This window comes from Podarcis raffonei, chromosome 10 (genome assembly GCF_027172205.1).
Source record: "Podarcis raffonei isolate rPodRaf1 chromosome 10, rPodRaf1.pri, whole genome shotgun sequence".
Lineage (NCBI taxonomy): Eukaryota > Metazoa > Chordata > Lepidosauria > Squamata > Lacertidae > Podarcis > Podarcis raffonei.
This window is the reverse complement of record NC_070611.1, coordinates 16,180,657-16,207,291: the sequence shown is the minus strand read 5'-3', so window position 1 is coordinate 16,207,291 and position 26,635 is coordinate 16,180,657. Positions and strand designations below refer to the sequence as shown.

Genomic DNA, 26,635 nt, shown 5'->3' with positions numbered 1-26,635 from the left:
TGCGCATGCTCGGACCCCCTCTTATAAAGCCGCGCGCTTGCGCCGGCGAGGAAGAACGCGCGCCGGCGCAAGCGCAGTAGCGACGCTCGATTTCGTTTTCCTGCTCGCGCCTCGGCCGTTGCTGAACGATTGACGGGGGCGGCAGGAGTTTTGTTGTTAAGCCTTTCCGGTCGTGAGGTGACGCTCTACGTTTCCTCAGCAGCTCGTACCTGTACGCTGTATTGTTAACATCAGGGGTGCCAACTTGAATCAAATATTGGGGTTTTTTTTGGGGGGGGGGCGCAGGAAAGCCCCGCCCCGCATAGTCGATCACATGACACACTCTTTGAATGGCAATGTCCATCAACTTTGGGGTGTCCTGGCCACATCAAATATTTTATTGGGTGGTCGAGGTCCCCACAGGCCCTAGGAGTTGGTTATTATTATTATTATTAATAATAATAATATGCCACCCTACACCCGGAGGTCTTAGGGCGGTTGACAGAATAAAATCAAAATATCATTATTAGCATTAGCATTTGAATTTATATACCGCCCATACCCAGAGGTCTCAGGGAGGTTCACAGAATAAAATAAAAATACTGTATTATTATTATTATTATTATTATACCTCCCTATACCCGGAGGTCTGGGGGGGGTTCACAGAATGGAATTATTATTATTATTATTATTATTATTATTATTATTATTAGAATTTATATACTTCCCTATACCCAGAGGTCTCAGGGAGGTTCACAGAATAAAATAAAAATATTATTATTATTATTTGGATCTATATTCCACCCTATACCCGGAGGTCTCAGGGCGGTTCACAGAATGAAATCATATTATTATTATTACTATTATTATTAGAATGTATATACCTCCCTATATCCCGAGGTCTCAGGATGGTTCACAGTATAAAATCAAAATATTATTATTATTATTATTAGAAATTATATACCACCCTATACCCGGAGGTCTCAGGGCGGCTCCACAAAATACATAATCAAAATAAAAACAGCAACCCAATAACAACCCTCCTCCCCCCCAAAAATCCTGCATTTTAAAAGGGCATAGGATGCGAATCAAATCAACCAAAGGCCTGGTTCAAAAGGAATATAGAATGCATGGGATTGCATCGTAAGTCAGTCTGCAGTGTGTGTCTGGGTACATTTCCTCATGGATACATTGCTGTGTGTTTTGTAGCATTGGGAACATCAGATCCTTGTGAGTATGTAAGTGTACAAACATTGGGCTGGATCCAGATTTAGCTTTTGTGTTGGATCCATTGATATTGCTAAGCTTGACAATAGGTTTTCCATCAGTGGAAAAGGAACGGGTGCAATTTTTGGCATATCCCCTCCAGCCCGCTCCAAAAACTGCTCCAAATGGTTGGGGGACCTTCCAAAACAGATTTCAGGAAATGTGGAACGCAGACCTTCCCTGTTTTCCAGGGACAGTTCTGTATTTACAGAAGCCACCCCGGTTTCTGATTTAACCCCGGAATGTCCCACTTTTCCTTAGAATATCCCTATTTTCATTGGATAAATGTTGGAGGGTATGGAGTCATGTGACCCCTGAGCCAAAGAGATAAGTGACTATACAACAATACTTAAGTTATAACAAGTAACTAAGTAACAGAAGACATCTGAAGGCAGCCCTGTGTTGGCAAGTTTCTAAAAAAATGTTTTAATGTTTTATTAAGTTTTTTATACATGATGGAAACCGCCCTGGGTGGCTAGGGCCACACAGTCAGATGGGCAGGGTGTAAATAATAAAATTATTATTAGTAGTAGTATGGAATAGGATGTCCGTATTTTCATCAGAGAAATATGGGAGGGTATGGGGAGGCTGCAGTGGACTGGCAGAAATCACGAAGAAAAGTTTCTCATTCTGGTGGAAATCTTACTGTCAACTGATCGACACTGTTGAATACAAACCAATGTTCCTCATGCAAAATCTTGTGGAAAAGCTCATGCTGCACAATGTTACAATGGAGAAACGCATACAAAACAAAACTCACAAACCCAGCAACATGGAACAATTCCCATGTGCATGAGGTGCCTTCAGATGGTGTTGTATGCCACTTTATGTAGCAAGTTTTAGCTCAGGTGTAACTACATAAATTGAGAAAGACTAACCAACCTTTTAATAATAATAAAAGAATGTAAGATAATATTGCGGGATGTTTACAAACATTTCACATTTTAGCCTGAAGTTGATTTTTAAGCCTGTTACAAGTTGACTAAAATTCAGAAACTGTTTAGCTCATTAGTGTCGTAACACTACAGAGACAGATAAATTAATTTTTGGACTCCCAAACATATTTTGTACTTGATGAAGTATTAATTACCTTCAAAGAAATTGTTGTTGCTGTAATAGTGGCAGATGTCCTCTTTTTAGAAGAAAGATTTAAAAATTGTTTCCCTTAAAATGAGCAAATATTGAAAGTGTGTATAGAATTGCACACTTGTTTGGGATTATTAAAACCCATTGCATTCAATGGGATTTACTATAAAAGCTTGTCCGGATATGTAGAACGTCCACTGAAATCTGTGAAACTTTCTTCCAAGTGAACATGTTTAGGATTTAATTACCTTTTATGTTCAAGTTTTCCCCCCTCCTGTGATCACACATTTTACAATGTTGCTAGCTTTTGAGGATTAAAGTTATATAATTTAGCGAGAACAGCTAATTACTGTACAATTCTATACATGTCTACTCAAAAGTAAGTCTTACTGAGGCTTACTCCCAAGTAAGTGTGTATAGGATTGCAACTTCATGACTATCATAAGGTATAACTTGATTAAACTGTGTATTAAATATTCTAAACATCAAAGATAGTTTGTATCTTTGTCATATTGAAACTTTTGCTTCAATTTTTGCTTGCCCTAAGACAATTATGGAATCAGCCTTGTGAGAATATGGTACAGTAATTTTCTAGTATGTTCTCTTCATTAAAATTCAGTTGGCATTTCCCTGTTCTCTGGCTTAACTGTGGTTTTTGCTGTGCTTTTGTTCCACGTATGAATAGACCTTGTTGAAAGCCAAAGTAGAAGAGCAAACTTTTCAAAGGCAGCATGAATCACTAAGCAGTGAGACTATAACAAAGTGTACGGACAACTTTACTCACAAAACTATTCAAAGTTGAATATTAATTTCTCAGTTTAATGTAAGTATAACAGATTTTAACAACTGGTAAATATGTGGTTAAGTTTTAGTAATCAGTATACTCCATAATTATTCTAAGTGAGTTGGGGGGATAAGTAAAATTGATAAGTTGCATTTATATAACAACAAACTATTTTGTCATGTCATCAAGTACTGTATGCAGTGTGTTTTTAATGCAATCCTATACATTTAATTGGACTTACTCCCATCGGAGTATGTATAGGATTGTTGTCATAATTGTGCTTATTTCCCATTCTGTTGATAATTATGCAGAAGTGAATGTTAGGAAACTGTATTTTTATATATCTATATATATATATATATATATATATATATATATATATAAATTATTCAAGCTCTTTATAAAAAGTAGAAGTTGTTAAATGGTTTGGATATATTGAATTATACTCATTTAATTTGTTGTATGGATGCTGGCCTATATGAAATATTAAGTATAATTGTTGATTTGTTTGCACACTGGGGTTGCTAAATATGATTAGAATGTAGAGTACAGAATTGTGCACTAATTTGAAAATAGTTATTTACTGTGCAATCCTATTATACCCATTTAACTCGGTGGGACTTCTGAGTAGACATGCATAGGAATGTGGTGGTTAAAATTGTCTTCAGTATTTAATAATTCACAATTCAGTCTCTTTTACTGTCTTGGAATGGACTTTTGAGTATGAAAATTGTTAGGAACACAGCTTACTAATGTGATCCTAGCCATGTTAATGTGAAAGTTCTGTAGAAATATGTAACTCGAAATACATTGAAGTAAAAAAGAACATTCTTAGCTCAAGATCCCCGAACAAATATAGAAACAATGTAAGATTTATTGGGAACTCCAAATTCAGAAATAAAAGGAAAATTTATTTTCACTTTAAAGCACCATGACCAAGGAGGAATCTTACAGGGAAGAATTTAGTTATGACAGAATGCCAACCTTGGAGCGTGGAAAACAAGAGAATGGAAATTATGTTCCAGATATTAAATCAAGCGACCTTCAACTATCAAAGAGGTTTCATCCATGTTTTAGTTATAAAACATGGATATATTCTTTGCTGATGGGGGTAAGTATGAAATATTATCCCAGCCTGGTCAGGGCTAAATAGGTAAGGTTGTACTGGGCAAATATAGTAGGTTAATTTTTATTACATTATTACCCATGTCATTAAATCTGTTTGAAGTTGGAAAGTTTTGATTTTCTAAAAGTAGTATTTACTGGAATTAAGTCCTACCAGTGCAAGCCTAATAGTATGGCAAAATGATGCAATTGTCACAGGGGGCTGGGTCAAAGGTAAAGGATTCCTGGATGGTTATGTCCAGTCAAAGGTGACTATGGGGTGCAGCACTCATCTCGCTTTTCAGGCCGAGGGAACCAGCGTTTGTCCACAGACAGCTTTCTGGGTCGTGTGGCCCGCATTACTAAACAGCTTCTGGCGCAATGGAACACCATGATGGAAACCAGAGCACACGGAAACACCGTTTACCTCCCCGCCACAGTGGTACCTCTTTATCTACTTGCACTGGCGTGCTTTCGAACTGCTAGGTTGGCAGGAGCTGGGACAGAGCAACGGGAGCTCACCTGTTGCGGATATTCAAACCGCCGACCTTCTGATCGGCAAGCCCAAGAGGCTCAGTGGTTTAGACCACAGCGCCACCTTCGTCTGGTGCCAGCCCAATAATATGGCAAAATGACAGAATTGTCATAGAGGGCTGGTGCGGGGCATGACAAACTGGTACTCTCCAGGCTACGTTCTCATTAACCTCTTGCCTGCCCAGCCAGGTGGTGAGGGCAGGCTCTCTGCTGCCCTTTCCACTACTCCTCTCTGCCTCCTCTCCTCTTGCTCTGAGAAAAGGATAAAAGGGTCCTTCTGCAGAATGAGGCCCTCTCGGCAGGGTGACCAGGAGAGTGCCATTTAGGTCCCTTCCAACCTAGCACAAAAAGAGCTTTTAAGCATTCTGCCTTGCTTGCCTTTAACTTCTGGAATTTCAACCAGTTGGTCTTCAACCACATATGGTTGAAATTGCACGAGTTAAATGTGCATAAGATGTGATCGGATTGTATTTTAAATTGTGCAGGTAGCATAAATTCAAGGTTTTCAAAACCTTTCCAACCGATATGGATCATGCATGTATAAACCACATAAATGACTATAATGTACAATGGTTACCACTGAAATACCATTCCTTAGCTTGACTTTTTTGTAGGCTTGTTTGTTTGTTTTCTGATTGTGTTAATATTTTTATTATAGTTCATAGTTTTATAACTGGCATTGCTAAGTGTCTATACGTAGGTTGCAATCCTATATATACTCACCTAGAAGTTAATTCCACCCAGTTTTTGGCACTTGGTGTGTTTTGAAGGATGTGATGAATTTGTAGGATGTATGAAGTATTAGGGGAGGTGTGGTACCTCTGGTGGGTCACACATCATGCTTCTTGAGGTAGCATAGGTGCCATCTCATGCTGAAGATTGTGGGTGTCTGCAACAAAGGGCTTCAACTTTGCCCATTGACTGGGAGGGCAACCCCCACACTAATATTATTGTGGGTGCCGAAGTTGGCTCCAGTGTGAGGTAGTTTGCCCAGCTTTGGTCCCCAACCTGCACTCAGCTCTCACCCATGGCTCCTAGAAGCTGTCAGCATGTGACAGCAGCCACATCCCAGGAAACAGCTTTGACTGGCTGGCCAAACCAGGTGAAGGTAGCCGACGGGTATCAAAGCCTCGGTGTGTTAGGGACTTACCCTGCATGCGAAGACAGGCTCTAGCAGATTAAACGAATGAGACCAGTAGTTGGTCAAATGGTCAAAAAAGTAGAAGGTAAAAGTGAGGGGCAGATGGGAAAGTAGCCCTTCCCATCTGGGAAGTCAGCCTGGGAGAAAGAAAACTCTGATCCTAAACCTCTGCTGTTTTGCGGGATATCATTAGGAGAAGAAAAGTCCAAGGAATAAACCCAATACCTGCTGGTGGCAAACATGTCAGCGAGGTCGAGAGGGAGGGCGAGTCTTGTTGTTTGGGCAACCCAGGACCTCCATACACACGGCCCAGGCTTGGTTTGCACCCCAGGGAGGTCAGCTAACACTGCGGTTTGACTTCACCCCCAGAGGTCGAGATAGACGGATGCCAACAACAACATGAGAATAAAAGTGAAAAATATAGTTCTTGATACTTCTTGGGAATACTGTGGCTATAATAATTTAAATAATATAATATGCTTGCTTATTAACAGAAAATGTTAGGCACTGAAGCTGCTAGCACACGATAGTTGCAAAATAAATGTTTAGTAGTAGCAGTAACAGAAACTCCTGAGGATTTCCCCTGAGTACTGTACTTTGTTTAACAAGAACTACTAAAAAAATACTTAGAATGCTTCACTGCATAGCCACAAGATGTAGACAAGCTGTCTTTGCTGAGAAGTTTCATTGTTTTGTTAAGCATGCCTGCCAAGAAAGCAGCTTATTTTCTTTAGTTAACTTTAATTTAGTAAGATTTTCTTTTTCCTAAATTGTTGCTGCGAGTGACAGCTAACTCACATCTTTTGCTGAATTCTTGCTGTCAATAGAGGAAGCATCATAAAGAGTTCCACTTATTTTTATGAACATACTGAGCAATTTTAGTCCATTCAAAGAATGATTCCAGCTAAAATATATAGACTCTACAACACTGAGATTCCCAAAGATTGCTCGTGCTTGGGAGTAAAATATACGCTAAGGAAGAGAGATGACAAGCATTAGAAAAGGCTGAAAGAAAGAATTACACAGAGACTAGGGGGGCTTTCAGGTGACCTGTCTAGCCGGCATTTATCCTGCGTTGTTTGTAGGGAAATTAGACAATGTTGGCTTAGACAATGAACATTCACTCTAATTTGTTTGCAGGGAGGTTAGACGAGATGGTGTCAAAATGTTATCACACACTTTCCATTGCATTTTCCTTATCACATCACAAAAGTCTAATCTTTTGGGGAAAACAAGTCTGTTGTGCAAGACCTCCCAGGCACCTATAATTGTGCAAGCAGAATTTACCTGTATGTGATTGAATCCCACCCCAAAATAGCAACAGTCTGGAACTATCCAAATAAACTGTTTGGATAATGCTTATTACTCTTACCTCTACGTTCAGTGAGATTAGGAGTGAGCAGAGGACTTGCACACCCCTTCCCATTGTGTGAAGAAGGTAACAGCTGAATTTCTGTGGCATTTCCCAACATTGCAGACTCAGGGAAAATCCCACTTTCAAATAAATGTGGGCTCTCCCAGTGCAACATTACTTTCTTTATATACCGTATTTTTCGCTCGATAACACGCACCTGACCATAACACGCACATAGTTTTTAGAGGAGGAAAACAAGAAAAAAAAATTCTGAATGAAACAGTGGATGTATCATTTTTGTGCTTCATGCTGCGGCCACAGACATGTGATTTGACGGTGAGTTTGGGGTAGCCCAATGCAAAGATCCTGAGGATCCATGTGGATCCATGCTTTGTAACCACGTTTTTGCACCATTGCAGCCCCAGGCAACAGTGGGTGCGTGATTTTTTTGGTGCAGGCTGTAGCCATGGACATGCTATGTGATCTGATGGTGAATTTGGGGTGACCCAATGCAAAGATCCTGAGGATCCATGTGGATCCGTGCTTTGTAACCATGTTTTTGCACCATTGCAGCCCTGTTTTTGCATCAGATCATTGCTATGTGATCTGATGGTGAATTTGGGGTGACTCAATGCAAAGATCCTGAGGATCCATGTGGATCCGTGATTGGAACCACGTTTTAAGTAGGGAGGGAAGGAAAAACATAGAAGCGACAAGGAGAGGGGTGTGCAGAGAAGCAGCTGGCTAAGAATGCAGGAGAGGGGTTTTACCGGAGGGAGGAAAGGAAGGCAAAAGTCCCGCCCACACACAAGCCAACCAGCTCTCTCTCTCCCCCCCCCCCCCAACCTGCATGTTGCCTTCGAGTCCCAGACGCACGGAGAGGAATTAGAAGGACGCTCTGCTGCTTTCCACTCTGCTTGCCTGGAGGGGAGGGGTTTTCTCTGCTCTTTGTTCCGTTTGAGCAAACACAGTAAGGAAACAGAAGCGGGTGGGCAGTAAGACCCTGAGGCAGAGCTTCCTCCTTTCAAGGCTTCCCTTCTCCGGAGGATTTGATATTTGCCTGATTTTTGCCTTCACTCGCGCTTGTCAGCTCCAGGGACCACACATTCGCTCAATAACACGCACAGACATTTCCCCTTACTTTTTAGGAGAAAAAATCTGCGTGTAATAGAGGGAAAAATACGGTAGTGAGGGGTAACTGATGAATGAGGTATACCCAATATTTACTTTTGTTCTCACCATACATAGAGGTGAGTAGAAATATATTGTACAAAGAGGCCAAAGATGCAAAAGGGAGGCCAATGGGAAAGAACATTGTTGAGGCACTAAAACTCATTAAGTATGAAGAGTCCTACTTAAATCCTCTCTGAGTACTGTATAAAGTGACGTGTGAAATAAAAATTTTATTCAAGGATTTCCGACTTTGCTGTAGGGTAGAACTATATGAAACAGTATGCACGCAGCTTACACACATTTAACTTGTATGCATTCGGCTTTACATGCTTGGCTTTATTTTTAATTAAAAAGGGGGCAGACATACGGGGGGGGGGGACTCTGGCAATCTCATCCACCATTGCTAGGGTTGCCATACGGCCATAGCCAGAATACTGCAGTTGGAAGCAGTGTCCGGGTGGAAATCGCAAAAATGTCTGGGGAAATCTGAATGTATGGCAACCCATGTCGGCAGAGTCGTTTTGGGTGATTTCCCTTAAAAATAGCTCAGAAAACTACCTTTTTCCTTTACTTTTGCGATTTATCCATAAGAGCTCAATAACTTTGTGCCCAGATTTTCACTTTTTGAAATATGGCAACCCTAGCCATTGCACCCAATGTGTGTTGACTATACACAATTTTGGCTTTAGGTGCAATGCCTGGAATGTAAGTTGTGGTCTATATGGCATTGGCCCAGTATACCTGAAGGAGCGTCTCCACCCCCATCATTCTGCCCGGACACAGAGGTCCAGCTCTGAGGGCCTTCTGGAGGTTCCCTCACTGCCTGAAGTGAAATTACAGGGAACCAGGCAGAGGGCCTTCTGGGTAGTGGCACCTGCCCTGTGGAACGCCCTCCCATCAGATGTCAAGGAAATAAACAACTATCTGACTTTTAGAAGACATCTGAAGGCAGTCTTGTTTAGGGAAGTTTTAAATGTTTGATGTTTTATTGTGTTTTTAATATTCTGTTGGGAGCCGCCCAGAGTGGCTGGGGAAATCCAGCCAGATGGGTGGGGTATAAATAATAAATTATTATTATTATTATTATTATTATTATTATTATTATTTACTGTACATGTAGTTTTGGGTTGTGAATTTGGAGCAAAGAAGCAGTCATTGGGTGGGGGAGATGAGAGGGCTCAACTCTCTGCTTCTTTAACATCAAGTTTCTCAAGTTTCTCCCCTGTCTCACATATGGATCTAAACTGATATTTGGCATCCTCTTAAAATCTTCAGATGTAGCATGTAAAAGCAAATGGGGATGAAGTGTGTACAATTTGGAGAGCAGCAGTAGCAAATCAGGCAAAGTTAACCACCCCCTCCCTCTCACTTCCTGAAGTTGCTTTTCCTCAGTTTTTTTTTACATGCAAAGTGTCTGTGCACAATCACACAGAGCAAGTGCTTGTTTGTGTGAATCTTCCCACAAATCCAATGTATTTATTGATATCTATTTTTATTTAGTTAAATACGAACACTTCCTAAGTTGTTACTCTTTTATATTGTTGCCAAGTCATTGCATAATAGTTCTAGAACTTAGCAGCAAGACAACATGTTCTTTTGACTTATAAAGATCTTTTGATGTTTGGTTTCAGTATCATTAACACAGAGAAACAATTGTTAATGGTTCTAGTATTTGTATTTTTGAAAAGAACTGCCAATTCTCATGAAGTTGCTTAGCTATATAATTTATGCTAATAAAGTAATGTAATTTCTTCATTTCAGACTTGCATCCTTGTTACCTCTGGATTTTCACTTTATTTGGGGAATGTTTTTCCATCTGAAATGGATTACTTGCGCTGTGCAGCAGGTTCAGTAAGCATTCCTTTTAATTTCTGTGGCTGTCTAGAAATATAAATTAGAAATATAATTCAATTTTCTTATTTTCATTATGCTTCAAAAGCCTTATCTCAGATATACCACTTGATCCAGAATTAAACTGCTAACACATGCTCTCTTTAGATAATTCCTCACTCTTGATTTCAGAGAAATTGTTTGCTTTAAAATAATTGGCAGCAGCTTGCCAATTAAACACTTGGTTTCTCCCCCCCCCCCTTTTGCTTTATAATAGCAGATGCAATGTTTAGTTATTGTGTGTTATTTATATTGAAATAAACAGTGTAATGAAACATCACATGAGCAAATTTCAGGGACACAGAGAATCATATAAATTTCCTTCTCTCTCCGTGTATATTTGTAAGCATGAAGCTAGGGTTGTGTAAGTAACTTTTATCTCTGGATGATGTCTTTTGAGTTTTGTTCTTAGTGTGTTCTCGTGTGCACACACACAAAAGGCCCTGATTCAGTTAAATTAGTTATGACACCAATGGGACTTGAGTGAGTTATGTCCAAATGATTCTCTTAGCTACAGTGGAAGTTTAAAAACCCAGTCCTATGTATTCTATCCTTTCTTACTGCAACATGGAAGACATTGACTTTATCAATTCATGTATTGCCAATGGGCAATTGATGTTTAATCTTGTGGACCTCTCTGAGTGTTGAATGGTTTCTTTAAATGTAAAGGTTCATCATTGTTCCACTCGATGTGTATGTCTTTAAGGGGCCAGAGCAAGGGCCAGAGCAAGATAACGAGACCCAGCTTTACAGCTGTGAAACATAGCAGGTGCTGCTGAGTTGTATTTGATTAAGGTGTGTCAGCATTTGGGTGTAGTATATAAGGAGCAGCACCTAGCTCTCCCATTACCCTGGGGGATGGGTTGGTGGTTGGGTCTGGTTTGGTTGTTAATGTATTTAGTGTAAAAGGAGTTTTTGTTTTTCTTATTAAAACCTTGTTTAAGTACTTTTTGAGTCCTTCTTTTTAATGCATGGTCTCCCCAGCAAGCTCTCTGCTGCGCTACCATACTGCAAATAGCCAATCTTCAGATGAAGAGCAGTATATAAGTATTATGAATAGTAATAATAATAATTTCTTCTTGGAAGTAAATCTCCTGGCATATTAATGAATGCATCAGAGTGTAACACTAAGTCATGGATAGTTCAAGTGGATAGGAGCCAAATTCTGTGACAATTCAGTGTGAATGGGACTCTGTGCTTTGGGTGATTTTAGATGATGAGAAAGTGGGGCTCAGCTGTCACACTGGAACCATCCAAGACATGCGCTCAAGGGTAGGCTCTATACTGAAGTCAGTGAGTATAAATGAAGATGGGTATCTACCATTGTTGACTAGGTCAAGTAACAAGAGGAACTGTGACAGATTTACAGGTTCTAAAGTGGCTGCAAAAGGCCACTCAGTTGATCCAGAAACAGAATTAGAAGGGTGGCATGCACCATGGGCCTTTACTGCTGGTCTTTGCTGCTCTACCTGGCTTGGGCATGTAATCAGGAAATAACTGCTTTCTTCTCTTTATAAAAAGAAAGGAAAAGAACATTGCTTCATCCTGTTCTGGTTAGGCTAATCTTGGGGTAGGAAACTCTTTCCCCAGTCATATTGGTGGCGCAAGAGATCCTGCTCCAGTTAGTCGAGTAGTACAACGTCAGGGCAAGAGGAAATGAACTATTGAGGAGGGAATACAGCCTGCTACTGTATCACAAAGCAACCACACCATATTTACCTGATACCTATCTGCCTATATCTCTGTAGCTTGATGGAAAACAGGGTGCCAACAGGGTGCTGACCAAGGGGCAACAGTTCTGATCCAGCTGCCTCAAGCAGTCAGCTGCATCTTACCTCTCTGCTATTCACAGAAAACCATTGACCATGTTGGATGGGAGTTGCAGTTCAACAACATCCAGAGGGCCACTCGTTCCTCATACCCACCTTGGTATCAAGCCTTCCAAGTTCCATTAAACATTTGCTCACTGTACAGTCTGAAAGAATTGTTGTTGTTGTTGTTTAGTCGTTTAGTCGTGTCCGACGCTTCGTGACCCCATGGACCAGAGCACGCCAGGCACTCCTGTCTTCCACTGCCTCCCGTAGTTTGGTCAAACTCATGTTCGTAGCTTCGAGAACACTGTCCAACCATCTTGTCCTCTGTCATCCCCTTCTCCTTGTGCCCTCCATCTTTCCCAACATCAGGGTCTTTTCCAGGGAGTCTTCTCTTCTCGTGAGGTGGCCAAAGTATTGGAGCCTCAGCTTCACGATCTGTCCTTCCAGTGAGCACTCAGGGCTGATTTCCTTCAGAATGGATAGGTTTGATCTTCTTGCAGTCCATGGGACTCTCAAGAGTCTCCTCCAGCACCATAATTCAAAAGCATCAATTCTTCAGCGATCAGCCTTCTTTATGGTCCAGCTCTCACTTCCATACATCACTACTGGGAAAACCATATCTTTAACTATACAGACCTTTGTTGGCAAGGTGATGTCTCTGCTTTTTAAGATGCTGTAGAATTAGGCATTCTTAAACACATTTATTTCAGTGAACTGAGTTTAAATGTGTCCATCCCTGTATTGGATTGTGGCCATTGTGGATTTTGTTAAAACAACATTCTTATTTTCTGTTATGATTATTTTTCATATCTGTAGCACTTTTCAAGGTGCATTCATTGCACCATGCATCATGTATGTCAGGGCTTTTGGATGCGTTTAACAAACATTCACCTTCCCGTCACTCCATGGCAAATCACTTTTGAAACAGAGTGTAGGTCTCAAAAAAAAATTGTGTTTGGGTTATTTGGGGTCTACTGTTTTGTTTTAATTCAGTGGTCCCCTCTCATGTGCTAAAGCCCTTGGGAACATCTTAAGTAGATCTTTGAATTGTGACTCTTATCTTTATCACAAAAATTTTCCCCCCCCTTCCAGTAGCACCTTAAAGACCAACTAAGTTAGTTCTTGGTATGAGCTTTCGTGTGCATGCACACTTCTTCAGATACACTGAAACAGAAGTTGCCAGATCCTTCTATATAGTGAGAAGCTGGGGAGGGGTATTACTCAGAAGGGTGGTGGGAATGGGTGATTGGCAGATAGCTGTGATGACCTATTGCAGTCGTTAAGAGTCGTCAACAGGCTCATCACAGCTATCTGCCAATCACCCATTCCCACCACCCTTCTGAGTAATACCCCTCCCCACCTTCTCACTATATAGAAGGATCTGGCAACTTCTGTTTCAGTGTATCTGAAGAAGTGTGCATGCACACGAAAGCTCATACCAAGAACTAACTTAGTTGGTCTTTAAGGTGCTACTGGAAGGGGGAAAAATTTTTTTTGTTTTGTTTTGACTATGGCAGACCAACACGGCTACCTATCTGTATCTTTATCACAGTAAGTTTATGTTTAGGGCAGTAGTGGTAGGTAATCTGCAGTCTAATTTCAAAAGCCCTCTGCAAGTTTAGACTTGCCAGAAGAGAGTAGGGAGGAAGAGACAGAAAAAGTGGATTTCAGAAAGAGGAAAAAAAAACAACAAACAAAAATTTAGCCTGAAAGATAATGGATTTGCCTAAATTATCCAAAAGCTTTATGGCTGAGATGGGGCTTTTGCTGTGATTTACTATGTTCACATAGGCAAAGTATGTCTATTCTATACTCAGTGGGAAATTTTATTATTCATGAAATTCTAGTTTAGTTTGTAAATTGTACTCTTAATTTTCATTAATTTCTCTCCAGTGTATTCCCTCAGCAGCTGTGAGTTTTGCCATAGCCCGAAACAAAGTTAATGTGGTAAGTACTTTATAAGCTTGGAATGACTGTTAACACTTAATTTCTTTAATTAAAGCAAAAATGAAATATTCTTAATGTGTGTGTGTGTTGTTTTTTGTTTTTGTTTTTACAGATACCCAATTTCCAGATGCTGTTTGTTTCTACATTTGCTATTACAACAACATGTTTAGTTTGGTTTGGATGCAAACTTGTCTTGAACCCTACAGCAGTAAATGTGAGTTCTTAACAATAAAGATAAATTCTATCATTAGTTTATTTGATATTGAGATTGCTTATTTTGTTCATTGTGTATATATATATAATTTTTCAAAAAGTTAATCAGATGCTACTTAGGCACTATTTCATAATTTGCTGCTTTTGTTTTTAAATCTGAAGAGACTTTATAGGAAAATACTTTTAATGTTTTAATGCTGGCATGTGTTTGGTCATTTCATTTCCGCTTCTTTCCTTGCTAAATTATTATTGGTTCTTAAAGTTCAAGCAACAAATGATCAGACATATCAGACAGATTGCCAGCAATTCTCATTCTCAAAACTCTAGGTATAAAAAACTGAGCGAGCTGTTCTAGGCCTGATTCAAAAGTTGCATTTGCATTATGCTAGCCATTGAAAAACCATAACTGTGTTGATCCTGTTCCACATGGAAGGTTTGTGTGAAATGGTTCCCTATATGGTTCACCCAGTTTTAAGTATGCCAATGCAAAGCCCCTGTTTAGAGGGGCTAAACTAGAATGGTTAGCCAAACTTCATGAGAAGCCACAACAATGGTGCTCCCATGGTTCCATTTTTCATTGCAAGTGCTCCATTGCAAAGGTCATGCTCTGGATCGGACCGGGTGACATTATAGTAATTATGTAGATAAGTTTATGTTAATCTAAAATTTTTTAATACGTTTTATGCACAGATAAATTTCAACTTGATTCTCCTCATTCTACTGGAAATTTTCATGGCAACTACTGTAATAATTTCAGCAAGGTTTAACGAGGAGTGCTGCAGGAGGAAGAAAGTAAGTTTTTCCTTAAATATTTCTAAAATAGCCTAAAGGCTCTTTACAATCTCTACTTCATATTTACATACTGCCTCAGAAACATAGCCAGTGTGATTCTGTCATATAGCTATGATATCAAATGCCGGTGTACTACTGAATATTGGGGTTTTAGGGGTGCATTTCTGCTGGGAAGGAACTCCTTTTTTCTGTATTTTATATGTGCATTACAGATTTTATACAAACATCTTTCTGGCAGTGAGATCAGGAGCTTCCTTTTTCCTTTCTGGATAGCACATTCTACTTTCAAAGATTATCAGTGCAATGCAATCCCACTTTGTACTGGGCACAGTGGCGGTGGATTGGACAGAGGTACTCTTCTGTCTAGTCTTGCCAGTCTTCACTGTGAAGTAATGCCAGCATTATTCTGCTGGCATGGAGCTTCCTGTTTGGCTCACCAAATGGGGCATGGAGGGACTGACCCATCCCAAGCCAGCCTCATTGTTGTCACATGATGGCGTTGGGCCTGATTGCTGCACCAGCTCCAGGCTGATGCCCCAACTTTTGCCCAGGCAGGTACATGCAACAAGGATGTGGATGTAACTGTGACTCTGCAATTCAGTTAAGCCCCACTGGGCAGCGGCCAAGGTTTACGTTGCTTCCTAAATCAATATCCACATTGTAACGTCTACAAGTACAGAAAATCTATCTTTGCTGTAGCAATTTTCTTGTGAATACACTGGGCCTGTATATAGTGTGAATACACTGGGCCTGTATATATATATAGTTCAGACAGTCCAACATCTCCATACGATGTATTGTCTATAGCAGTGATGTCCAAACTTTTTTCAAAGAGGGCCAGATTTGATGAAGTGAAGGGCCGTGAGGGCTGACCAAAGGGCCAACCAAAGTTGCTGACCATTTTTTAGGATTGAAGTTGTTGAGGTTTTTTTAGGATTTTACCCCAGGAAATAAACTTCCACAGGGGCCAGATTAAACCGACCAGCGGATCGGATTAGGCCCCCGAAATGGACTTTGGATGTGCCTGGTCTATAGCTTTGCTAGCATATTCACCCATGTAGATATATGAAAATTACAGAACACAAGGAAATGGGGAGCTACAAAATCAAACAGCATTATTTCACCTTAAAAGCTAACAAAACTTGCTTGCAGTAGAAGAGTAAGACTAAAATTCTCAAACAATTTATTCTATTTCGCTAATCTTAGGTAGGATCTTACATGAGTTGAATGATTTTTCCTCCCTTAGCACAATATGCGTACATGAGAAAAGAGAACTGAAAGCTGTGTCGGTGTTAGCACAAGGTGTTGCACAATTTCTTGGACAAGGTCTTTCACAACATCTCAAGATGCACACTTGAACGCCTTGTTGTGCCTAGTTTTCTGCTAGCTATTGCTTAACAGTTTGCAGAACAGTGCAGCTGCCAGAATTTCTTTCATTGCACTATCTCTGGAACTAATCCCCTATCTATGTAATCCTCCCTCTGAGCAAGCTGTTTTATGAATGGTATTGACATTTCAGCTGCAGTACTTCAGCATGAGTGGGTCATGTTAATGAATAGGCATATTTGTGTACATATACATACATGTGTAGATATGTACATGGATAGATTTGTATATCTTGACAGGGAGAGAGGGAGAAATTATGCTGGTGTGTCTTGTATTTTAGTATTTTATGCACACAGATGGAAGCAGCAGGAGGAAAAGGTCCTTTTCACATAAAACACACACAGCTATGTGTGTTATGGGTTGCATGAGTTCAAACATGAATTCCCTTTTAAGTTTTTAAACATAAAGTCATAAGTTACCAAGTCGTAAGTTCTTCCAATCTGCGGGTAGCTTCTACACCCAGATGACTAATGCTTGGTTAATAGTTTATTTACTCTGATCATCTTTTCCCCCCTTTTAGACGACAATGTATGATAGTGCGATCACATTGAATAATGTCAGCTTTCCAGCACGGATCCTAAAATCCTATTCAGTAAGAGATCTTTGTTTTATCAGTCTTTAAGAATCTGCTATGAATCTTTTATTATATAAAAATCCCAAGCAAATTCTTCTTTTTTAGGTAATTGAAGTGATTATTGGAATTTCTGCTGTGTTTGGTGGAATAATAGCTTTGAATATGGATGTGCTAGTCTCAGGTCCATATCTTTCAGTAACTTTCTTTTGGATTTTAGTGGCTGTAAGTATTACATCATTGAATATAACATTTTATAAACTGTTGTTCACTTTGATGAATAACAGGTTTTTAAATGTACCATCAGTGTCTTATACATATATATTAGGAACATTCTACTTATTCTTGTAAAACTGTCACACTTTATTATTAACAGAATTTGTACACCTTTAAGTAAAAACATTCTGTACAGATAAGAAAGGCTGGTACTCTTGACCAGCATTCAGCCAACTTGCTTCATCTACACAATGATTTCTGTTTGTGCAGTGGACTTTCCCCCTCCTCTTCCTGTGTGCACTCCTCCCCAAATCTGTTCTGGAGGGCTGGGAGAACCCCCAGAACAGATTTAGGGTATACAGGCAGGAAGGAGAGAGAGGAAAAGGTTCCGTTGCACAAGTGGAAATCCTTGTGCTGAGAGTATGAATTAGTTGGAAGACCACATGGTGTCTTAATTTACAGGACTATTTGGAAAAGAGCCCAGGTCCTTTGTAGTCAGGCATATTAAAAACAACAACAACAAGATTCAGAAAGGTGTGTGATCTAGTAAAAATCAAGGAATATGAATCAGAAAAAAGAACAAATAGCTTAACGAGAGATTCTAGCATTTATCCAGGCTCTGTTTCCTTAGAATGAAGGCCGTTGGTTATTTAGAATAGTGGTCTTATTTACACATATATACAACCTGAGTACAAGATGGAGGGACTCACGACATTAACAGTCTAACACAAAGGCTAGCTCTTTGCTTCTTGTTCTCCTTCGCACAAGGTGGAGTGGCATTCAGCCAGGTGAGGGGGGAGGCTTATTCCCTCCTCCCAGAAGCAGCATTAACTAGCGTTAACTTGTTTCTTTAGCAACATGGCCAACTAGATAGACACGTAAAAAATGTATTTACAAGTCTGGCAAGGACCATTAACTTAAAAGAAACTAGTTTGATTAGTTCAGCAGTTCCTTCCAGTGTAGACCATGTCTTACAGATACAAGATTATAGGTTTGGTTGGGACCCACTGGCATCCTCCAAACCAATCCTTCAATCCTATATACATACAACATATTGGTGCAGATAAGAGTTTGAGATGGTTTATCCCATTCGAGCTATAATCAAATGCCGACTTTTCTAGCCCCATTGAATACAGCTGGACATACCACTGAATAAATGTGCACTGGGTTACTCTTTAAATTAGTTAGGTAGATAGTGTGTATTTTATAATTTTCCAGTGGCCACTAGGACTCTGCAAAGTGGGGAGCATGTTCCTTCTCTTTCTCAAAGCAGGAAAAAGTGTCTCCACTCCAACAGCATCTCTGATTGATTCCCACCCCCATTACTGGAGCTGTTTTACTACAAAGGAATTTCAGAAATAGACTGGAAAGAGAAGCTGCTGAATTGCAACTCATTACCAAACTTAAAACCATGGAGAGACCTGGTCTGAACAAAGACATTGGATTCTTATCTCATTATACATGACAAAGCCATTTTTCACCTTCCCACCCCTTGCTTTTCCTGTAAGACCTATTGCAGTCGTTAAGAGTCGTCAACAGGCTCATCACAGCTATCTGCCAATCACCCATTCCCACCACCCTTCTGAGTAATACCCCTCCCCACCTTCTCACTATATAGAAGGATCTGGCAACTTCTGTTTCAGTGTATCTGAAGAAGTGTGCATGCACATGAAAGCTCATACCAAGAACTAACTTAGTTGGTCTTTAAGGTGCTACTGGAAGGAAAAAAATTTTTTGTTTTGACTATGGCAGACCAACACGGCTACCTTTCTGTAACTGGAACTGGAGTGATAGTTCACTCTCTGGCCAAGTTTGCTAGTACTCCAGAGGAGGGGGTCAGTCAGAGATTCTGTTGGAGTGAATCCTGCCTCAAGCAACAGCAGGAATATGTTGCCTACTTGGTGGTGTCCTAGTGCCCCCTGAAAAGCACCCTTTTCCTTATTATAAATTAACAAGAAGAAATCACTGGAAGTGCAGTTGGAATAATAAGTATATTTGCTAATAGGCACTGCTCTACCTGGGGGACGCGGGTGGCACTGTGGGTAAAACCTCAGTGCCTAGGACTTGCTGATCACATGGTCGGCGGTTCGAATCCTCGCGGCGGGGTGAGCTCCCGTCTTTCGGTCCCAGCTCCTGCGCACCTAGCAGTTCGAAAGCACCCCTAAGTGCAAGTAGATAAATAGGTACCGCGTTATAGCGGGAAGGTAAACGGCGTTTCCGTGTGCTGCGCTGGTGCTGGCTCGCCAGAGCAGCTTCGTCACGCTGGCCACGTGACCCGGAAGTGTCTCCGGACAGCGCTGGCCCCCGGCCTCTTAAGTGAGATGGGCGCACAACCCTAAAATCGGACACGACTGGCCCATACGGGCAGGGGTACCTTTACCTTTTACCTTTACTGCTCTACCCAAATATATCCTGATTAGTCCTAAACATTTTCTCATATTTACCGGTAGTTTCTTTTTAGTGTTTTCCCAGTGCCATTGCAAGTCATGTTGCCGCTGAATATCCAAGCAAATGCTTGGTAAGTATATTATTGAAACAGTCTGGTGGAAGCAACTTCAATGAACTGATGCAATCATAAATGTTATGGTGAAAATAGGTCCAGTAGAACTTTCTGAAAACTGAACAGCAACTAGACTGATTTAACATTTCTGCCATTTCAAATCTCTTCCTTTGGGCCAGAGAGTGATGATATTTTTTCACACAGTTTATGAAGGAGGCAGAATGGAATCATTATCTTCTGGGTGTACAGTGATGCCTTAGTGATCTCCAAAAAATTGGCTTTATAGATGTTTATGTTTCTTCAAAAACTGATTGGATAGGAAATTAATAGTGGGTCAAAATGCTCTGTACTACGTCCAAAAACATTGCAATCCTTATTTATTGCACTTTGATGCTCTCCATTCTATCCAAAATGTTACCATCTGCTACATTAGCTACATAAAGCATAGTGAGAATTCTTTACTGGCTCACATACAGTATTAAACTTTATGATCTTTTCTTTCACCTGCTCTGTTTTTTTGGCTTTTTCATACATAGTTATATCTCTCCCTATGCTGTGATGCATTTCAAAGCTGGAGAGTCTGTAAGCATTTAATAGTGTAATGCTATGTATGTCTACTCGAAAGTAAGCTTCATTGGTTTCAATGGTACTTCCTAGTAGGTGTGCTTAGGAATGCAGCCTAAGTATATCTGTAATTACTTTTGGTCCCAGCTGCGTGTGTAATGTTTTACTCTCCTTTCCCCCCATATCTGTTTTGTTGTCTTTCTCCCTTATTCACAATTATCCAAAGCACCACACAAATGGAACACAGCATGCAGTTCTTTAGAGGGGACTGGGCCTTTGTCTGGATGTTACGAATACCTTGGGTGCTCTGAATACACACTTATTAATATGAGTTCTAAAATATTCATCATTGTAAATACTTCATACTCCTCATTCACTTTTCCAGGGACTAAGCTCACATTTTGAATTTCTTTTTATGAATAAATTGCAAAAAACTTCATTTATGTAAGCTTGCTCAGAGTAACAAGAATACATACAACATGAATCTTTTTTTAATTAATAACAAATATCTATCTAATTACAATTCTATGTTTAATTTCAGGTAGAAGTCCTGATTGCCATAAGCAGTGTTACATCTCCATTATTATTCACAGCTTCAGGATACTTGTCCTTCAGTATCATGCGAATTGTTGACATCTTTAAAAACTATCCACCAACAGTTAAAGTATGTATTGCTTTTGAATTACCAAGCAGACAATCAATGTATCTTGTCAGTGTATTGTGACCAAGGCTACAATGTTCCGTACAAACTACTGCTTTCTATTCTAAATAGTCCTATCTTTTATAAATGCTGTGATTCAGGGTTTTTTATGTGTGACTTTGGAACACGTAGGGAGAGAAGTAGGAGTATTGTGTTGTGTGCAAGCAGGATTGCTTTGGAGGCTGAGAAATTGTGAGCCAGGATCAGGAGCCAAAGGGAAGCAAGATCAGAGAGGGAGTGTAGCATATTTAAATTACCTATACATTATTTGGCTGCATTCTTCCAGTTTACCATAGCATGCTGGCTAAGTAAAAGCTAGTGAATGTATGTAACATTTCCCCCCTGTGATATCACTTGTGCAATTTCTAGTTCTTGAGATGTTTTAGAGATGCTTATCAGTTGATTGAAATCTGTTTATCTGTTGCTTGCAAATTTGCATCTTGCCAAGAACGTCAGTTTCAGGAAATAATTTCAGTCATACTGTAAAGCATGACAGGTTTGTTCTTGCCAGGTATAATTACTTAATGTGCTGTGGTAACGGAATGTGCTGGGACTCCCAACCACAGATGTCCAAAACAAAGGTCTCAGCCACTTTAAAACATGAGATACATGGGTACATGGCCTTTTCCCAAGGTATTATGCTACTACTACTGTTTGAGTTTATACACTGTCATTCTTGTACACATTGTAATGCATAAATTATTATTTCTTGTGCACTATAAGAGGTGGGGAAGTATAAACTACAACTTTAGTTCCTATAATATCAGGAGATTATTTGCCAATTTATACCCAGTGTGAGCAATTATTTAGAGTAAGTCTATGTAGAATATAGACGCGGGTGGCGCTGTGGGTTAAACCACAGAGCCTAGGACTTGCCAATCAGAAGGTCGGCGGTTCGAATCCCCGCAACGGGGTGAGCTCCCGTTGCTCGGTCCCTGTTCCTGCCAACCTAGCAGTTCGAAAGCACGTCAAAGTGCAAGTAGATAAATAGGTACCGCTCCGGCAGGAAGGTAAACGGTGTTTCCGTGCTCTGCTCTGGTTCGCCAGAAGCGGCTTAGTCATGCTGGCCACATGACCCGGAAGCTGTACGCTGGCTCCCTCGGCCAATAAAGCGAGATGAGCGCCGCAACCCCAGAGTCGGCCACGACTGGACCTAATGGTCAGGGGTCCCTTTACCCTTTACCTTATGTAGAATATAAGGAGTATAGCAGATCTGCCATAATGTTTTGTGGTTTCCCCATAATTTCCCTAATGACTATAAGATATATACAAACTGTGCCCCATAGTTGCTGCTTGCTGGGAGGGAGAACTGGAAGGCGATACAGTGGTACCTTGGTTCTCAAACTTAATCTGTTCCGGAATTCTGTTCCAAAACCAAAGCGTTCCAAAACCAAGGTGCGCTTTCCCATAGAAAGTAATGCAGAACAGATTAATCCATTCCAGATTTTTGAAAACAACCCCTAAAACAGCAACTTAACATGAATTTTGCTAACAAGACCATTGATCCTTAAAATGAAAGCAATAAACAATGTATTGCAGTCACACAATCAATCAGTAGCTGAACTGGGTTCCACACAGTCACAAAAAAAAAAGAGCCACAAAAACGCAAAATAAATAGCAAAAACAGACAGACCTCAGTGTAACACTCAAAATGGAAGTGTGGCACTCAAATCGGAAGCGTAACACTCAAAACGGAACACGTTCAGCTTCTGAAAAAAGTACGCAAACCGGAACACTTACTTCTGGGTTTGCGGTGTTTGGGTTCTAAGTTGTTTGAGTACCAAGGCGTTTGAGAACCAAGGTACCACTGTAGGGAGGTTATCAGTGTGCAGAAGCACTGAATTAGCTCTATCATATCATGTCAACTCCCCTTTCCCTTCTGGTCAGTGGGCAATGAATCTTGCCCAGAGGCTAGGCATGCAATGGCACCCCTCCTTACCAATTGCCTGAGTCCTGAGTGGGAACAAGTGCTGATCATAGCCCTTAGAGACTGCATGGGAGTTGGCAATGGGTGGGCACAGAGAGAGAAGGAGGAATAAGTAAAAATCTGTTTTCTAACAAGTCAAACTATGGAAAAATTTTGTAAATCTGTTTCCTTTTGCATTCACATAATAAGGAAATATATACACTTGAATGTGGTATGCCTGGGCATTCACACTTCATATTGGAAAACTCATGCTAATAAATGGTGACAAAATATGCCGCTGGCTCCCAAACCAGGACAGAATGGCTTTTAAGGATATAGAAGTTTGATATTGGAAGTAAGGGGAAACCAGAGCATTGCAGGTGCCTCCAGTAAATGTGACCTTTGGAGGCAGAAAAGTGTGTAACAGTTAGCATACCTAAAGGCTAACGCCTTTTCTATGTGTATATTTATTTTTTTAGCAGTCTTACGACGTGCTCCTCCTGCTTCTAATGCTGATGCTGTTAATTCAAGCTTTCCTGACTACTGGCACTGTCATATTGTGTGTAAGCTTCAAGGCAAAAATGAAGATGCGGGACTCAGTGTGGGCTGTGCCACAGATGAACAAACAAGAGTACAAAACAACAGAGGTGAGGGATGATTTCACTTTAAAATTGGTGTAATTATGGAATGCTGCTGATCATTTCAGTTTCATTGTCAGCACCCATCACAGTTCTTCTTTAAAATACAGATTTATTTGTAAGTGAATGTTATATTGACATGGCTAAGTGTGAACGAGCAAACGTGGGTTCCTAAACTGCAGATTTTGCTTACAGTGCTCCTACTGGAACTAAGCCATGCTGTCTGGAACTAAGCCATGGTTTGGCTTCGTGTTACTTCCAGACCCAGGCTCATAGCTCCAGGCAAACCACAAGCTGTAACTAAGTTTGTTCATGGTTTACCACTTATGCTTAATCTAGGGAGAGGACCTGATTCAGATTGGGACTGCAGTAAAGTGGGAGGGGGGATTGTTTTAAGTTTTTCCTCCAATGCCATTTTATCAATGAAAATTTCCCCCCGAAATGGCTAAAGGTAAAGGGACCCCGACCAGTTGTGACCGACTCTGGGGTTGCGGCACTCATCTCACTTTATTGGCCGAGGGAGCCAGTGTACAGTTTCCGGGTCATGTGGCCAGCATGACTAAGCCGCTTCTGGCAAACCAGAGCGGCACACGGAAACGCCTTTTACCTTCCCGCCGGAGCGGTACCTATTTATCTACTTGCACTTTGACGTGCTTTCGAACTGCTAGGTTGACAGGAGCAGGGACCGAGCAACGGGAGCTCACTTCGTAGCGGGGATTCAAACTGCCGACCTTCTGATCAGCAAGTCCTAGGCTCTGTGGTTAAGTGCCCCCAAAGAGAAACTGGTACGTGCCTCCAAAGCTGCCTGGGCAAACAGCAGTTGGGGGGGGGGGCATTTTGGTCAAGAAAATGGCATGAAGGAAGGGGTTATATCCCTCTCACCCTGCACTGCAGTCCCAATCTAGATTAGGCATCTTCACTGCTACTACTTTCTTATAAAAATGCAAGACGTGGAAATGTGATCGCACATCTAATGTATCATCTAGTGATTTACCCTTAGTCTGGATTCTTCCATTCTAATTTGTCAATAACAGTGTTTGAATTTTTTTTTTTTGTAGGTTTCCAATAACAGCATGAAGGATTTCGACAAAGAGAAGGCTTGGAAAGCTGTTGTAGTGCAAATGGCCCAGTAATCTGGATTTAGGAAACTGAAGCAGGAAAATTGCTGGAATAAGGGCCTTTGCATTTGCAAGTGTTATGGGCCTTTGCATTTGCAAGTGTTATGGGCACAGTCACAAACATCATGACAGCCCTACTGACCACTTCCCTGTGGTTTCCAAATAGTAGAATTTAGTCAGAATGTTAGCACCATGCAATCTTCCTTTAAAACCTCTCCCATGCCTTTCTAATAACTTAGAAATTAGCATAGCTTCAAGTTTGCAACACAACTTGTTTCAACAGAGTGTGTCTTTCATTTTAGAGTACTAGCATCTTAATTGCAAACCGACTCTACAACCAGAAACTGCCAATTAGAAATTAAGTCCATCTGAACAGCTAAACATAAGTAACTGTGTGGTAGGTCTTGCTTATTGCAAGAGAACTAATATAACCGCTGGTATTCAGTTGATGTTAACAGACACATTTATAAAGTTACAAATGCGTGTCATCGTTGATGCTTTTGCTTATAAACTTCACTTTTGTAGGAGTTAAGTTCTTAAGAATTGCATATTACTTTTGTATAAAATAAACATCTTTATCACAAGTCGGTTCTAGGTGTACATTGTTGTTGATTGATGCAAAATGGGAGAAATACCCTTTATAATGAATGTGTGTATTGTCATGCATACAAAGGCACATTATTCACATGGTGACCAGGCGACTTGCTGGGAGATGAGCAGTTTTGTCCCTCTGCATCATTGCCCCTATAAGGGTGAATGTCAACCATCATTGATGGGGTGTGTGGAGTAAGAAAGTATACTCAGAGACACTACTCAAGTGGGCTACTCCTGTTCCCCAAACCTGGTGCCTAGTGTGTGTGTGTGGGGGGGGGAGTTTTTCCTGGTAAAATTGCAGCTGGTTTACTTTGTACTACAGTTTTCAGTGGGAGCCTGAGAACTAAGTCTGCTACTATTTGCATAGCTCTTTCTCTTATCTGCTCTGAGTACTGCTCCTTTGTTTTATGCCAGAATATCATGGAGGTTTAGGCACGCGAGTGGCGCTGTGGGTTAAACCACAGAGCCTAGGACTTGCTGATCAGAAGGTTGGCGGTTCAAATCCCCGCGACGGGGTGAGCTCCCGTTGTTCAGTCCCAGCTCCTGCCCACCTAGCAGTTCGAAAGCACGTCAAAGTGCAAGTAGATAAATAGGTACCACTCCGGTGGGAAGGTAAACGGCGTTTCTGTGCGCTGCTCTGGTTCGCCAGAAGCGGCTTAGTCATGCTGGCCATTGGCCGGCTCCCTCGGCCAATAAAGCGAGATGAGTGCCGCAACCCCAGAGTCGGTCACGACTGGACCTAATGGTCAGGGGTCCCTTTACCTTTATCATGGAGGTTTAGAAATGCTACAGAGACACAGAATACTTGGGCTATAAAGTATATATCAAAGGATGAGAATGCTGGGATTTGGCAAACAATTCTCTGTGCTCCCCAGTAATAATTTATGAATTGTATTTATTTCTAAAAATCATCTACACGCTAAGAGCAGAGAACACTAAAATACAGCCGTTAAAATATAATAAAAAAACCTGTAAGAGCAAGTTTGAGGCAAACGCCTGCATGGGTAAAATTAAGTTTTTACATCATTTCAAAAAGTTTGAGTGTATTCAAGTAGCCCCAGAGTAATGTTCTTACAAGTAAACAAACACTGAATGCTGAACTGGAACGTTCAAAAAGGAAAACGAAGGCTTCTTGCACAATCAAATCCTGACTCAGAAGGCAAGATTAGGTCTTTTCACAAAGAGATGCGTTCAAACTAGGAACTGTCTACCACTTTCGAACCCCTGTGCTATGGTCCCAGTCTTCATTTGCCAAGAATCATTTCAAAATTTACAACTAAATATTTCCAGTGACTATCAATGAGGCTTGAACAAATCTTAGTAACTATAAAAAGTAAAGAAAAAGTCTATTAAGTTTTTAAACAT

The 26,635-nt window shown here is 40.7% G+C and overlaps 1 protein-coding gene across 3 annotated transcripts; it reads left to right on the top strand.

Annotated features, from left to right (window-relative positions):
- Positions 1–68: 68 nt before the first annotated feature.
- MLC1 (modulator of VRAC current 1) lies at positions 69–24,755 on the top strand. Of its 3 annotated transcripts, none has more exons than XM_053406312.1 (13): positions 69–177; positions 3,017–3,154; positions 4,043–4,226; positions 10,183–10,272; positions 14,019–14,072; positions 14,185–14,286; positions 14,976–15,077; positions 16,984–17,055; positions 17,143–17,259; positions 19,712–19,768; positions 20,856–20,978; positions 23,400–23,567; positions 24,617–24,755. In XM_053406312.1, the coding sequence occupies exons 3-13, from the start codon at positions 4,047–4,049 to the stop codon at positions 24,689–24,691; spliced, it is 1,140 nt and encodes a 379-aa protein (XP_053262287.1). In that variant the 5' UTR covers positions 69–177; positions 3,017–3,154; positions 4,043–4,046; the 3' UTR covers positions 24,692–24,755. The 3 variants fall into 3 exon arrangements, with proteins under 3 accessions (XP_053262287.1, XP_053262286.1, XP_053262288.1); XM_053406311.1 differs by having other exon boundaries at positions 84–211; XM_053406313.1 differs by lacking the exon at positions 69–177 and adding an exon at positions 1,125–1,217.
- The last annotated feature ends 1,880 nt before the right edge of the window (positions 24,756–26,635 follow it).